This window comes from Monodelphis domestica, chromosome 8, assembly GCF_027887165.1.
Source record: "Monodelphis domestica isolate mMonDom1 chromosome 8, mMonDom1.pri, whole genome shotgun sequence".
In the NCBI taxonomy this organism is placed as follows: domain Eukaryota; kingdom Metazoa; phylum Chordata; class Mammalia; order Didelphimorphia; family Didelphidae; genus Monodelphis; species Monodelphis domestica.
Window position 1 is genome coordinate 73,973,855 of NC_077234.1, and position 16,443 is coordinate 73,990,297.

At 38.0% G+C, this 16,443-nt stretch overlaps 1 protein-coding gene across 4 annotated transcripts in view; it reads right to left on the reverse strand.

Moving 5' to 3' along the window:
* XRCC5 (X-ray repair cross complementing 5) overlaps positions 1-16,443 on the reverse strand; it is a 167,959-nt gene that overhangs the window by 82,187 nt on the left and 69,329 nt on the right. For 3 of the 4 annotated variants that reach the window (XM_016425099.2, XM_056807259.1, XM_056807258.1), the window contains 4 exons: positions 11,054-11,116; positions 9,128-9,265; positions 6,765-6,855; positions 1,465-1,598 (listed from right to left, as the gene is read on the reverse strand). In XM_016425099.2, coding sequence (XP_016280585.2) covers positions 1,465-1,598; positions 6,765-6,855; positions 9,128-9,265; positions 11,054-11,116 — 426 coding nt within the window. The remainder of the gene's footprint in view (positions 1-1,464; positions 1,599-6,764; positions 6,856-9,127; positions 9,266-11,053; positions 11,117-16,443) is intronic. The other variant, XM_016425100.2, reaches the window with a different exon arrangement.

Sequence of the window (16,443 nt, forward strand, 5' to 3'; positions counted from 1 at the left end):
TTTGCCTGTTTTTTTTTTCCCTTTTTTAACAAAGCACAGATTTTTACCTCTCTGACATATCATTATTCAATGATTTTGATACTGAAATTACCCTTTTTCTTCAATACTGGAGCATACCCCAGTGGCTAATGCAAGGCCTGGTATATAATAGGCATTGTTTGTTGTATTGAACTGAAATGTTTACTGAATTTCCATCTCTGATTAAGGAGTTTCTAGCAAAGAAGTGTTACTGGAACACTTCTTTGTCAACAGATATAATTGTAACACACTTCACTCAATCTCCTTTTCTTTTCATATAGAAAGCAAGGAACTATATCATTCACATGAAAATGGCAAGAAAAAATGTCAAGAGACCCCAGGTGTAAAAGAACTAATATTTTGTTAAACTTAGGAAAAAAGTTTAGCCATCTCTCTTCCAGAGAGCTAAACTAATATTTGTAGCTTTCATTATTCTCTTATTTCTATCAAGAGCATCACCATCATTTCAGTCACTTCAGGTTAGAAATCTTGATGTCATCAAGATCTCATTTTCCCTCACCCTATAGACAATCAAATGCCAATTTGTTTTGGTTCAACCTGCATCTGTTTTTTCTTCACTACCATGTCTGCCACTTTCCAACTAGACTTACTAGGAAACCTAATCATTCTCCATTTCCCAAGCCTCTCCTTTCTCCAGTCCATCCACCACATACCTATCAAGGTGATTTTCCTAAGTGAAGGTCTGATCTTGTAATTACTGATAACTTATTACAATAAATCCTATTGGCATTGTATTTCCTCTAGAATTAAAGAGAATATTTTAAGCTTGGCATTTAAAGACCTTCACAACTTAGCTCAAACTCACATTTCCAGTCTGATTATATTTCCCTTCACACATAGAATGCTATTTCTCACATACAAGACATTCTATGTATTATCTCTGGGACTTTGAACCCAGGCTCTGAATGCTCCCCCTCTTTACCCCTATGCATCTTGGAATCCTGTTTCCTTTAAATTCAACTCAAGCACTGTCTGTTACTTGAAGCTTTTCCTGATCCCTCTACCTGTTAGTTCCTTCCTCACAGTTTTTGCCCTTGGCAAACTCCTGTGTTTATTTTGTATGTATTTAAGTGGTCTATATTCTATGTGCTCTAAAGCAACTCAAAAAGACTATAGATTTCAGAGAAAGTGATAAGCTGCCAGTTGAAAGAATTTCCTCATCTAGGAATTCCTTATGCCTATGAAATCACAGGTCTACTCCCTACCAGTATACGTACACATATTCCAGCTATTTCCCAAGAAACTTGAGCTCCTTGAGAAGGAGGCCCATTGTATTTCTGTGCTTCTATTTCCAGGGTCTAGCATAGACAGGCACTTCTGGGTAAGTGATTTACAATCCTCCTATGAAATGGGCAGACCAATGTGATATAGTCCCTGATTACACAGATAAAAAAAAGCTGTGGCCTAGGGTTACCCAGCTCTCACCTGAAACAACCTCTGAAACTGGGGATTTGGAATTTTAGAGGTTTGAAACATGTCTTCAATGGTATCCTCATCTTCATCATTGTTAACCAAGCTCATAGAGTCAATCAAAGCATCCACTGCAGATAATTGGGCCTCTAAAAAATTAAGCAGAGACAAAGTAGAAATTATTATTCCCTGTTTTAGTTCACTGAAACCAATTCTTTTTCACTCCCATCTACACATAACAAAATTAATAGGATTATGGCACACACAAGAAAGAGTTTTTATTTAAGTAGTCACAACTACACATTCATATGGAACCCAACTCTGCAAAGATTCCATTCATAAGTCAGTGTTTTCAGTGAACTAGATATGGAAATGCTTATTTACAAACATTTTAGTGATTGGATCAGTCTTTTATAAACTTCATTAAAACTTGATGCCTGCCACACTGCCTTATACGTCTGACTCTTTGTGACCCCATAAGTTTTCTTTGGCAAAGATGGTAGAGTGGTTTACTATTTCCATACCCATCTCATTTTACAAATGGGGAAACCGAGGCAAACAAGGTTACATGACATGCACAAGGTCACATAGCCAGTAAGTATCTGTGACCAGATTTGACTTTATAGAAGGCTGATTAATTTCTTTCAAATTTTTGGGTTTTTCCCTTCCAAATAGGCCACCCAAAAATAAAGTGTCAAAAGACTTCTAAACAAAAGTACTTCTGGTTAAATGATCATATGCACCTGCTATTCTCAGCTTGGTCTAGTTTGATCTGGGGCATTCAAATGAGGCTGTGGTTCTGGGTCATAGCCAGTCACTAAACATAAAATACAGAAGAACCCTACACCAAGATAAATTCAAAATAGGTGAATGACTTAAAAAAAAAAGAAGAAAACTATAAGTAGATTAGGTAAACATAGAATAGTTTACCTATCAGATCTGTGGGAAAGGAAAGATTTTAAGACCAAGTAAGAGATAGAGAACATTACAAAATATAAAATAAATAATTTTGATTACATCAAAATAAAAAGCTTTTGTACAAACAAAACCAGTGAAACCAAAATTAGAAGGGAAACAACAAACTAGGGGGGAAAATCATTATAAGAAAAACCTCTGCTAAAGGTCTAACTACTCAAATTTATATGGAGCTAAATCAATTGTACAAAAAACCAAGCCATTCCCCAATTGATAAATGGGCAAGGGACATGAATAGGCAGTTTTCAGATAAAGAAATCAAAACTATCAATAATCACATGAAAAAGTGTTCTAAATCTCTTGTAATTAGGGAAATGCAAATGAAAGCAACTCTGAGGTATCACCTCACACCTAACAGATTGACTAATATGACAGCAAAGGAAAGTAATAAATGTTGGAGGTGATGTGGCAAAACTGGGACATTAATGCATTGCTGGTCAAGTTGTGAATTAATCCAACCATTCCGGAAGGCAATTTGGAACTATATCCAAAGGGCTTTAAAAGACTGCCTGCCCTTTGATACAGCTATACCACTGCTGGGTTTGTACCCCAAAGAGATAATAGGGAAAAATATATGTACAAAAATATTTATAGCTGCGCTCTTTGTGGTGGCAAAAAATTGGAAAATGAGGGGATGCCATTCGATTAGGGAATGGCAGAACAAATTGTTTTATCTGTTGGTGATGGAATACTATTGTGCTAAAAGGAATGATGAACTGGAGGAATCCCATGTGAACTGAAATGACCTCCAAGAATTGATGCAAAGTGAAAGGAGCAGAACCAGAACATTGTACTCAGAGACTAATACACTGTGGTACAATCGAATGTAATGGATGTCTCTACTAGCAGCAATGCAATGATCCAGGACAATCCTGATGGACTTATGAGAAAGATGCTATCCACATCCAGAGAAAGAACTGTGGGAGTAGAAACACAGAAGAAAAACAACTGCTTGATCACATGGTTTGATGGGGGTATGTTTTGGGATGTAGACTCTAAATGATCACCCTAGTGCAGATGTTAATAATATGGACAGGGGTCTTGATTGTAAATCTTGAAATCTCTCAGACTTGTGAATGTTAAAAATTTCCCCATCGGGGAATTCTTAATTGGAACAAATTCCCTACTGAGAAACATTCCCCATTATGATGTGAGAACTGGCCAGGATCAGAAATGGGAGGACCTCTACTCCAACCTTAAGACTGCTTTAAGGGAAAAAAAAAAACTCCTTGCTAAACAATGAAAGTACTTGGATCCATGCTTATGGTGGGGAGCCAGGCCTGTTTTTAGAATTGATACAATGAGATGCTAGGTACCTAAAAGGGTCGGGCAAGTTTTGTCTTAATGAGATTAGTTGACTCAGCTGTGTTTTCACTGGTTCAGACTTACTGAGGAGATTTGTCGACTTAGCAGGAATTCAGATGGGCAGTCCTTTGGAAAGCGTCTACAGTGATTGGTAGATGTAGGGACTTAGGGGAGGTGACATGGGAGAAAAACCCCTATATAATAAAAAGCAGAATCTCTTGATAGATATCCTTTTGGAGAAATCCTTTTGGAGAATCTCTGATGAGGACCGCTTGGGAAGAATCTCTTGAGAGAGGCTCTGGAGAAGGGAAGCTCTTGGAGGACAATCTCTAAGGAGGTCTCCCTGGAGCTCCTCTAAGGGGACTCTGTCCCGCTGGAGAGAGGCCCTTTGGAACAGTCTCTGGCTGGAAGGCTCTCTGGTGAAGTCAGCTGAGATGGAGCTGGCCTGGTATTACTAGAATCCTTGTTTAGTCAGACCTTGTGGTGAGTGTTAAAAAAAACTGACTGATTTCTCTCTTAAGACTCAGGTCTAGGCCATATTGGCTTGAGGCCCTTCATACTTATTCCTTTCTTACTCTCTCTCTCTTTCTTTGATTACTCATTGTATTGTTAATTAAAATCTCTATAAAACCCAATTGACTCGGGTATTTGAATAATTGGGAATATTTCCCTGGTGACCACCTTATATTTGATTTAAAAACCAAGACACTGTAGTGAAACATATTTCTGCGGTCAAATTTACTCACCCTCTCTTATATCTATCACAATTTATATCTTCCACCATTTTAACTCACTACAGTTTAAGACTTCAACCAATTTAAATCTCACATGATCAATTACACATGTAAACCCCAGTGGAATTGTGTGTTGGCTATGGGAGGGGGGTGGGAAGAGAAGAGGGAAAGAACATGAATCAGGTAACCATGGAAAATATTCTAAATTAATTAATTAAATAAACTTAAAAAAAAGAAAATACAGAGTAAAGAGTTACTGAAAATTACAATGTTTTTGTTTCTCAACTTCTCTTGGCAGAGCTACTGTAAAATGGAACTAAGCATCAACTTACTCAACAAGGAGCATTTTTGTTGTGTCTCTCTTATCTCTTACCCACCCACCCTTATTTATTTTTTTGAGATTGGGTGTCCCCAGCTAATCCAGCTGTAAATGAAGGGTTACTCATGGGCTTGATCCCAGGAGGATAGGAACATGAGCTTTGCACTGCTCTGTTTTCTCAGCTAGGATAGTTCATTCATCATTAGGCAACCCAGTGGCTGCCCATCACTGCAGAATCATCATACTGATGCTAGACAACGTGGGCACCTAAATGATTCAGCCCACTGCAGTTCAGAACTCCCAAGCTCAAGATATCCTCTAGACTCAGACTCCTGAGTAGCAGAGAATATAGGTTTATACTACCACGCCCAGCCCCTTTTTCTAACATTTTGTCCAGGCTGCTCTTCTGGCCCACTATGACTTTATGAATAAGCTAATATATAATGTTTTAAATGGCAGCACCCTCCCCAGGCTATGTGTTCAGAGATAAAGAGAACCTGGTGGTAATCAGTATTTCTGTTTCCATATAGAACATATCTTCCACTTTCTCTCACTTCTTTTACAATAAGGTCTTGCCAGCTAGATAATGCCAAGTGCCTTTAATGATCCAGTTTTCAAGAGGGCAGCTGAGTAACTCAATGGATTGAGAGCCAGGCCTAGAGATGGGAGGTCCTAGGTTCAAATCTGACCTCAGACCCTTCCTAGCTGTGTGACCCTAGGCAAATCACTTAACCCCCACTGTCTAGCCCTTACCACTCTTCTGCTCTGGAACCAATATTGATTCCAAGTTAGAAGGTAAGGGTTTAAAAAAATAAAAATAATCCAGTTTTCATGCAGGAAAGAGCCAGAAAAGAAGTAAATCAACCCTGAAAAGAAGACTGATAAATCAAATTTGGATCCTGGGACACCAAAAGGGATACTGCACTGAATAAACTGATTATACATTCAGATAATCTCTCTTTACAAAGTTGTCCTTTTAGGGATAAGTGGCTTGTCCAAAGTCACACAGCCAGTAAGTGCCTAAGGCTGGATATGAACTCAAGTTTTCCTGACTACAAGCCCAGTGCTCTACCCACTGGACCACCAATGGGCTTTTTCTTTTAAAAAGGAAAGAATTCAAAGCTCATAAAAGCCTATAGTTATGAAGCACTAAAGACAGAATGCAAAAAAAAGGGCAGGTCTCATGTTCTGCTGTGGTATTTCTCCTCTATATTCACAGACACCTACATCATCATCATCATCATCATCATCAATACCACAGCTAACATCTATATAGCACCAACTAGGTGCAAGGTACTGTGCTTAAGCATTTTACAAAAATATTATCTCATTTGAGCTTCACAACAACTTTGGGAGGTAGGGGCTATTATCCCCATTTTATAGAAGAGGGAACTAAGGCAAAAAGAAGTGAAATGACTTGCCCCAGGTTACCCAACTAATATGTGTAGTCTGGATTTAAACTAATCTCTTCCTTACTCCAGGGCCAGTGCTCTATCCACTGAGCCACCTATGTGTCTGTCACCACACTTCTATCAGGACCTGGAGAAATCTACCTCTAGAGGCAAAGGAAAAGCATAATCTCTAAAGACCTGTCTGACTCTTAGCCTCTCAGTTGAGCCCACTTACAAACAAGGTCAAAGGTACCAATTTGACCCATCAGTTAATTAGTTATTCCCAAAAGAAATTGATCAAACTATTTCACAGCCAAAGACTTCCTCTAAACTCAGGTGCATCTGCTTTCTAAATACATGCTATTGGTCAAAAGAACTAGGTGAAAGAGTAGATAGCTCAGTGCAAAGTCATTCTTAAAACTACAAAAAAATTCAAAAGATCTGTAATATTGGAAGTGAATTATCATCGTGGCATATGAAGGACAAAACATTCTATCGACTATGACCCTAGTTCCATCTCAGGACCATAAAATTTCTTTTAAAATTTGGTGTTCAGAGTCATTTAGAGAACAAAAGGAGAAACCCACTTACCTGTGGGAGTACACTTCTTATTGTTTCTCAAGGAGGAAAACAAGTATTGCCTTAAGTCTTCCATGTAGGGCAACTGCACATACACTAAGCACTATAACAAAGAAAAGAGATGAGAGAAGGTGCAACCAACTGGCGGGGAAGAGTGTAGCTGACCTGTGTAGACATGCCAAGCAAAGTATCTTTTGTTCCTGCTGCTAATCGTATACAAACACAGTTGTGGGACCACTGAATGTAGAATAGATTTATTTCTTTTTTTAAAGATGATATCAAAGAAATAGTTCAAAAACCATAACATTTGGCCTCTCTCAACATATCTGAGAGTAAGAAGAGTCTACATGGCTGGAAGGTTGGATACCATGGCCTTCCAACAGCTGAGGGGACTCCCATGAGAGGATGGCAAAGTGTTATCTCCACAAAATGTAAGGTAGCCCAACTAGTATTTCATACATGAGGGTTCTTCAGCAAACAGAATTTGAAAATAAGATCTATATTTCATATATTTTCAACTGGCCCGTCATCATTCTTATTTGAAAAATGATACATTACGTTTTCCTTAATCACATCAATATTCAACTCACTAAAAATAACTTGCTTGTAAATGTTATTTGCACCCTGTCTCCCCTGACTGTGAACTCCTTCCTTGTTTTGGGTTTCACTACAAATAGCAGACATTATGTACAAACTTTTGTCACAAAGCCAGGGTGGAAAGGCCTTTTTTTTTTTTTTAAATAATTGGGAAAACCTAAGAATGTTTTGTCTAAAGACAGGAAGGAGCCAAGAGAAAAGATAAAATGAAGATCAATGAAAGGAAATGATAGTTCCAAAAAGGTCCTGGATAAGATGAAAAAGGATGGGGTCAAAGAAATAGGCAAGTAACATATAGAAGAATTAACCTTATTGAGGAGTAAAGATACTTATCAAATAGGAAAAATGGAGGAAATAATGAAGAATAATAGCGAGAAAGTCTGAGAGAAGAGGATACTCCTGATAGATCTCAATCCAGATAGTGAACTGAGAGGCAAGGTCACTTACTACAAATGTGAGGGTTGTGGGTCCTCTTAGTCAAGGAGAAAAGATTTAGAAAAAAACATCAAGCAACCTAAGTCCTGCTACAAAAGAGCTCTACAAATATACAAATGTCTTAAAGTGCTATCCACTAATCAACTGCTCACTTTGGAAAATTTATTAACTTTTTCAAACTCCTAAATAAGCTTTTAAGTGGCAACCAGAAAGCTAAAGGAATGGCAGTGAGTATTAATGTTAGGTGTAAACCATGATCAAGGAAAAAAAGAAAACATGGGAGTAAGACAGGTTCTGTCCTCATATATAGATGTCTATGATTATACTGTTTCTTGTTCTAGGAATATACTCTTCTCTTATTTTTCTGTTAAATTCCTTTAAAGTCCACCTCAACTGCTTCCTTTGTATCTGGAAGTCTTTGCCTTTATGCAACAGGGTACAGCCACAGTGCACAGAGCTCTGGCCCTTGAGTCAGGAAGACTAGAGTTCAATTTTTTTTTAAACCCTTATCTTCCTTCTTGGAGTCAACTATGTATTGGCTCCAAGGCAGAGGAGTGGTAAGGGCTAGGCAATGGAGGTCAATTGCCCAGGGTCACACAGCTGGGAAGTGTCTGAGGCCAGATTTGAACCTAGGACTTCCCATCTCTAGGTCTGGCTCTCAATCCACTGAGCTACCCAGCTGCCCCCTAGAGTTCAATTTTAACTTCTTACAAGTGACATGATCCGGGACAGGTCATTTAACCTCTCTTTGTTTCAGATTCTTCATCTTTAAGATAAGGAAAAATAACAGCACTCACCTGGCAGGATATTTGTGAGGATGGAATGAGACCATCCATGTAAAGCATCTAGTACAGTGCCTGGCAAACTGTAGGATACTATCATTATTACTGTTATCATTCAAATATCACATAGCCCATTATTTTGCATCTTTAACATACTAATTATTTGTATTCTTTTAAATCCTTCCATTCTGTCTTAGTATGAATGGGTGAGGGGAAAAAATAAATTCATGCTAATTATCAGTTTAAAAAAATTACTTAAGACACTCAGTGATACCTTCTATAAAAACACAACTCATTTATTCTATCTTAAGCCTTTGCTTCTGTTATTCTATAAAACTTTCAAAAACATCTTGATAAAATTTTTATGATCTATTTCAGGCATATGTTTTCCCCATTTCACAAAGAAATGAAAGAACAAAGAGGAAACATAAATAATGTGTCACTAACCTCTTTGATTCACTTCAATTTATAAACATATTCTCTACACCTTAAGTGCTCCATACAAATATTTTCTCTTGAGGAGATCAAGTCAGAATGGCATTGACCAGTGTTAATTGTTACCTCATAAGCTTGCTTGATAAAAGGAAAAGCCACACCAACTTGGGGATTAGATCTTCTGTCATAAGCATATCGGACGATGGCTACCATGTCTAATTCATCAAGTGCATGGATCAAGGAGGAGAGGGCCACTGCTGCTGCCTGTGAAGAGAGAGCCACAGATTCTCGAGTACTTTCCTCAAGGTTTAAGTTTTTGTTTTTGTTTTTTAAACCCTTATCTTCCTTCTTGGAGTTAATACTATGTATTGGCTCCAAGGCAGAGGAATGGTAAGGGCTAGGCAATGGGGGTCAAGTGACTTGCCCAGGGTCACACAGCTGGGAAGTGGAAGAGTCCAGATTTGAACCTAGGACCTCCCATCTCTAGTCCTGGCTCTCAATCCACTGAGCTACCCAGCTGCCCCCTCAAGGTTTAAGTTTTATCACATTACATCTTCTTATTTTCATGTCAAAGAAGAAAGAAATGGCAAATGCTTAACTGGTTGTTTCTTAATATCAGGAAACAGTCTAAAAAGTTCCTTATGTTCTCTTCAGTAAGCCCATGTTAAAGCTGGGCCAGGAGTTGAAGCTAGAAGGGGCTTCATAACTCATCTAAACAAAACACTGATATTCTACACATGAAAAAAATGAGACCCAAAGAAGGGGATTTATTTGCCCAAAGTCATATAAGAATCAAAGGATTTAAGTGAAGAGGAATTTCTGTTACTTGAAATTCTATTCAGAAATTTTTTCATTATGGACCAAATTTATTTTTCCATCATAATACCTCTTTAAATCTTTTTGGTCTGGTTGAAATAATTTTAGTCAATCCTAGCATATTACAGAATCATAAAACTCCTGTTCTGAAAGAAGATTCTGGAAGTGACAGTCATGAAAACTCACTCAGAACCACAGACAGATCTGGAAGGGAACTTGGAGGTTGTCAAGTGCAACCCCAACATTTTAGAGATGAGTTAAATGAATCTTAAAGAAGTCAATGACTTGTCTAGGGTCAGAAAGCACTTCAAAGTTTTGAAAATCCTCTTCCCACAGTAAATACTTAAAACTACTCTTCATCCTGTTTAATAGATAAGGCAACCAAGAGTCAGAGAGACAGAGTTCATTCTGTGATCTGTGGTAGCTTTGGAATCTTGGTCATTCTGATTCTACATCTGTGGTTCTGTCTTCTACACTACAATATTTAAAGGAAAAAAAAAAACCTCTACATTTCTCCAAGCTCTTTCTGGTGGCACATTGTAGATGAAAGATCTCTGAGAACAGAGTTAGGAAAAAACCTGGTTTCAATTCTCAGCTCTGACATTTTATAATCTTATTAGGTAAGTCAAATGGTTCCTGTGGTCAGTTTTCTCATATGCAAATTGTGGATGATAACATTTGTAATCAATCACTATTAAGTGCCTACCATGTGCCAGACCCTGGGCTAATAAGTACTTGTACTTGTAATATCTACCTCAGAGAGGAAAGGGCTTTGTAATTCTTAAGTGTCAAGCAAATATGATTATTTTCCCTTTCTTTAAAACACCAAATATAGGCCTAAAACTCTATAGCCTCAAATGTAAATTTTTTAAGAAGAAATATAATTAGTTCTTTTTAACCATTTCTCCTAGACATGTTCATCTTTTTCAGAATACTAAACTACCAAGAACTAGAAGGGACAAGAGATTATCACTGCCATCTTCCTCACTTTCCAGATCTCTGGAGTCTCTTCTAGTGCCAAAAAAAAAAAATATGATTCTATGATGCTTTACATCCAGTTGTCTGTGCTTTTGTGGAAACAGAATCCATTTATAATTTTCCATTTCAATAATTAAATGTCATACAGATTTCCAAAGGTTAATAGGAAAGATGAGCTTTTTTTTTAAAATAAGGACAGTTTTCACAAAATGATACCTAAATTTATTTTTGTAGTCCAAAGATCTAAGGTTATCTCACCTCATCATCTTTTGCAGCAAAGACCTTTAGAACCTGGTTTCCCATAAAAAATTTCCTGTGTACCTGAAAGGAGAAACTTTGTAAGAAAAAATGGTTGTACGTTAACTGTACTGGGTATGTTACCAAGAAATTCTATTCACATTACTTCCATCAGACAGAACATTAACCAAAAGAATTATATGCCAGAAAAATAATATCCAAGACATCTAGGATATATTTATGAAGATGCAAAATTGGAGTTTAGGACAGAAAGAGTCAAATGTGTAAATCTGAAAATCATCTGTAAAGAGACGTTTAAACTCATAGAAGCAAAGGAGAACAGAGGAAAAGGGTCAAGAATAGAACCCTGGGAAACACAAGCCATGATGTCAAATGGATGATGATCCAGCAATGGATACTAGAAGGGCATTAGAGGACGAAGAAGAAGAAAAGAGAAAGGAGAGGGTTTAGGATGGGGGCCATCAACGGTGTCAAAAGCTACAAAGGGGATAAAGGAAGATGAGGACTAAAAAAAAACTAGTGACTTAGCTACAAAATTGTTTAGATCATTTTCATTTGAATAATGGGGTAAGAAGCCAAGCATTTTCAAAATCCTAGTAAGAGTCGAGAAATAAATAGATAGTGAGGCAGTGAGTCTGACTTTCTAGGGGTGTGGCAATAAAGGGGAGGAACAAGATAACTGCTTTAGGGGATGGTGGGTTTAAGGGAAGGTGTTTTTTTTTTAATTAAAACCCTTACCTTCCTTCTTGGAGTCAATACTGTGTATTGGCTCCAAGGCAGAAGAGTGGTAAGGGCTAGGCAATGGGGGTCAAGTGACTTGCCCAGGGTCACACAGCTGGGAAGTGTCTGAGGCCAGATTTGAACCTAGGACTTCCCATCTCTAGGTCTGGCTCTCAATCCACTGAGCTACCCAGCTGCCCCCTAAGGGAAGGTTTTTAAGGATTCAGGTATAGACTAGTCAGGAGTTGTAAGATAGAGGGAAAGATGAAATAATAAGAGATGATGATCAGATAGCCAAAAGTACTTTTCCCACTCTCCATAGTAGTTCTTCCAAATCTTTTCAACCCTCTTCAAATCTCTCAAGGCTTCCCGTCCCTCCTCCTTCTCATATTTTACCCAAAAGATTAAGGCCATTCAACTTGACATCTCCCTTTCTCGTCTCATACACTCTGATGCCTTCTGTCATTCTCTCCTCTTTCATCACTGACTCACTTAAGAGGCAGCCTTTCTTGCCCCTCTTCCTACTCAAAGTGATTTTATTCTATCCTTCAGCAGAATGCCCCATAGTATCATCCCCTCACTTTCTTCCTTAGTATATAAAAACATGCCCATGTCCCCATCATCCTCAAAAAACACTCACTTGATCCTTCCATTCCACTATTCCCCCCTATCGTTTCTACCTTTTATGGCTAAACATCTTAAGAAGCCCATCTATATTAATACCTCCACTTCCTTTGCTCTTCCTATTTCCTTAATTTCCTATAAACTTCATCATTCAACTGAAAATACTCTGTCCAAAGTTAGCAATGATCTTTTTTCATTGCCAAATCCAATAGCTCCTTCTCAATCCTGACTCTCCTTAACCTTTCTGACAGGCTGTGGCACTGTTGATCACTCTCTCCAAATTGACACTCACTTCTTTCTACGTTTTCTTGACACCACTTCTCTCCTTATTCTCCCCATCTATCTGGCCATTCCTCAGATTCTTTAACCTGATCTTCGTCTGGGTCACATCCACAGCCATTGGGTGTCTAAGGTCTCTCTCCTGGGCCACCTCCTTTTCTCCTTCACTTGGTAATCTCATAAGCTCCCATGGATTTAATTATCATCTTCATACTGATGATTCTCAAATCTAAGAATCCAGGCTTAACCTCTTCCCTGACCTTAAATCTTAATCTCCAACTGACTGTTATACATATCAAATTGGATGACATGTTGATACTTTAAACTTAACACATCCAAAACTGAACTCATTACCTTTGCCCCAAACCCTCTTCCCTTCTAAACTTCCCTATTATTACTCAGGGTACCATCACCCTCCAAGTACCTCTTGCTCACAACCCCGGTGTCATCCTCTATTCCTTATTACCTCTCACCCCTCCCATAGCTAATTGGAAGCCAAGGACTGTTGATTTTGTTGCAATCTCTTTTTTTAAAACCGTACTTTCTGTCTTATAATTGTTACTGTGTATTGGTTCCAAAGCAGAAGAATGGTAAGGGCTAGGCAAATGGGGATAAGTGACTTATCCAGGATCACACAGCTAGGAAGTGTCTGAGGTCAGATTTGAACACAGGACTTTCCATCTTCATGCCTAGTTCTATATCCAGAGGCACCTAGCTGTGCCCACTTTTTTTTTTTAGTTATAGTAAGAATCTTTAATCAAGGCAAACAGATTACCATCTGGAAAGCTGCACAGAATTGCCATATTGGAACTTTTCTACAATACCTCCTCTTGATACTACCACCACATGACTGGTGGAAGCTCTCATCACCATACACCTGTTACCATAGTCTGATGGTTGTTCTACACCGATGACTCTAGTCCATCATTGCTCTAGCTGCTGATTTGATTTTCCTAACATGCAGGTTTAGCCATGCCCCCCTCATGCACATACCTCCTTACCTCAACTCCACCCCTCTGGCAGTAGCCTCCTCCAAAACTCCAAAAGCTCCCTATCAGATGTAGGATCTGGTATATAGCATCTGGGTTCAAAGTCCTTCATACCCCAGCCTCCCTCCCAACCTTCCTGGTCCATGCTCTCACTCCATATAAACTTCGATCCAGGGGCCCTGGCTTCCTAGCTGGTCCTCAAACAAGCCACTCCATAGGTCTCCTGACTCCAGGCATTTTCTCTGCCTGCCCCTTATACCCTCTTCAACTCTGCTCCTGAGTCTCTCTGGCTTCTTTCAAGTCCCACCTAAAATCCTACCTTCCACAGAAAGCCTTTCCTAATCCTTCATTAAAGTCTGGCCTTTTCTTTGTGAATTATTTCCTATTTATTCCATACATAGCTGTTTTTTCACTATCATTTCCTTAAAGGCAAGAACTGTCTTTTGTTTTTCTTTGTATCCTCAATGCTTAACACAGGGCCTGAGAGAATGTATTTTTCCTCTACTGTAGTAATTTCTATACATTAATGAGAGTGACAACATGACTCAGTCTGGGATCTGGGTCATAGCTGCTTGGTGCATTTTCTTTGTCCTGAGGAATTCCAGAGAATGTCTTTATTTTTAAATAGAATTTGATTAATAAACAAAAGAGATGAAGGTTCTTTTGTTTAGGACCCAACCTATCTATCAGAGAGGAAGGGGAGGGGTTAGGTTAATGGAATACCTCTTAATTGGTTAGCACCAATTAAAAATGTCTTGGGATGGTCAAGGGAGGGGGCTGAATAATGAGCTCCTAGGAATCTATTGGGCTGCCTAACCTAGCTCAGGTCATGGGAGACAACCAAGGAGACCTATATCACTTTATCAACAATGCTCTTATATTCTTACCTAAAAATCAGTCTCTCAAAGTAATAGCACCCTTGAACATAGTAGGTATTTAATAAATACTTATTAACTGACAAAGATTAATGAATTTTAGAATTTATGAACATGGAAGTGGAATAGTTATGAATGTTGGCAAAGATTAAGGGTATCAATACCTGTCTGTAACTGAAGTAGAGTGGAGGTATAGGTCCTAGGAATAGATCAGATGGAAGAACTGGGAAGTTAAGGCATTTGAAGGAATATCAATATGTTTATTAAAGTTGCCTATGATGAGAGCAGGAGTTGAGGCAAAGAAAAATACTGTGAACCGGACACTGAACTCACTGAGGAAGGAAATAGAATGTCCTGGCAGTTGGTAGAAAACAACAACCAAAATCTTAATTGGATGATAAATTTGGATTAAATAAGGGAAATTCTTGAACTGATAATGGGGAACAAAGAGTATTTCTCAGTAATGAAGTACGGACATGATGATAAAGAAGATGAAGACATGACCTGAACTACCAAAACCCATGAGAAGATTAGTAGTAGAAACAGTAGTTCCTGGAGACGAGTTTAAGAAGACACGCAGAAAACAAAACTCCTTCTCAGGTCTTATTCAATATTCCATCCTATGTCTCCTCTTCTTTTCCTAAGCTTTACATTAATAAATTAAGCCTGTTTTTTAGTATGTATTATTAAAGTTAAAACTAAATGATAAAGTATTGCCAAATACAAATCCTATCAACCTCCTTTGACGGACAGGACTCATTTATCAACATAGTGCATCTACATATACCATTAAGGAACATAAAGGCATAAAACTGTTAACTATTTCCCCCAATCAAATACCTATTTATTTGTTTACTTGAAAAACTCTTTCTTCATAGCTAGTATAAAACTTAATTTTATTTCAACTACAGTTCAATGACAATAAATTCTCAACAAATTGAGTCAATTATGTTTTATTGTTACCATCTGATTTTGCAACCCTGATATTCCATTAAAATGGTACTGAATATATTTTAATTAAAGTGAAATAAAATTAATTATGCTTTCAGAATTTTACAATATATCTCTTGAAATAACTGATCTAGGTAATCTCAAAGGCAAATTTGGGAATCACCAATACACACATACATAATGTGTCTGTGCTTGCTGAAAGAACATGCCACATAAAAAGAATTAAGTTTTCCATGGAGAAGAATGCTGAATCCACCAAATCTGATTCACTGCAAATTTCTAAACCATATTGTTCTCACCATAGGATATCATACATGCTTAAGTATACACTCACTTTTTTGTGCACATTAGACTTGTATACACACACACACACACACACACAAAAACACACAACTTTCAGATCACCAAAATATTCCCTAGTCCTCACTGCAACATACTTGCAATAATGTATCTGATGGCTATTTACCAAAGTAAACTGATGGTATACAATATTAATGCCATCTAATGTTATGCAGAACTTCCAATTTTTTTTTAATTTTATAGTATTTTATTTGATCATTTCCATGCATTATTCATTAAAGACAAAGATCATTTTCTTTTCCTCCCTCCCACCCCCCGTAGCCGACGAGTGATTCCACTGGGTATCACATGTGTTCTTGATTCGAACCCATTGCCATGTTGTTAATATTTGCATTAGAGTGTTCGTTTAGAGTCTCTCCTCTGTCATGTCCCCTCAGCCACTGTAGTCAGGCAGTTGCTTTTCCTCGGTGTTTCTACTCCCTCAGTTTGTCCTCTGCTTATGGATAGTGTTGTTTTTTCCTAGATCCCTGCAGATTGTTCAGGGACATTGTAAAGCCATTAATGAAGAAGTCCATTATGTTTGATTGTACCACAGTGTATTAGTCTCTGTGTACAATGTTCTCCTGGTTCTGCTCCTCTCGCTCTGCATCAC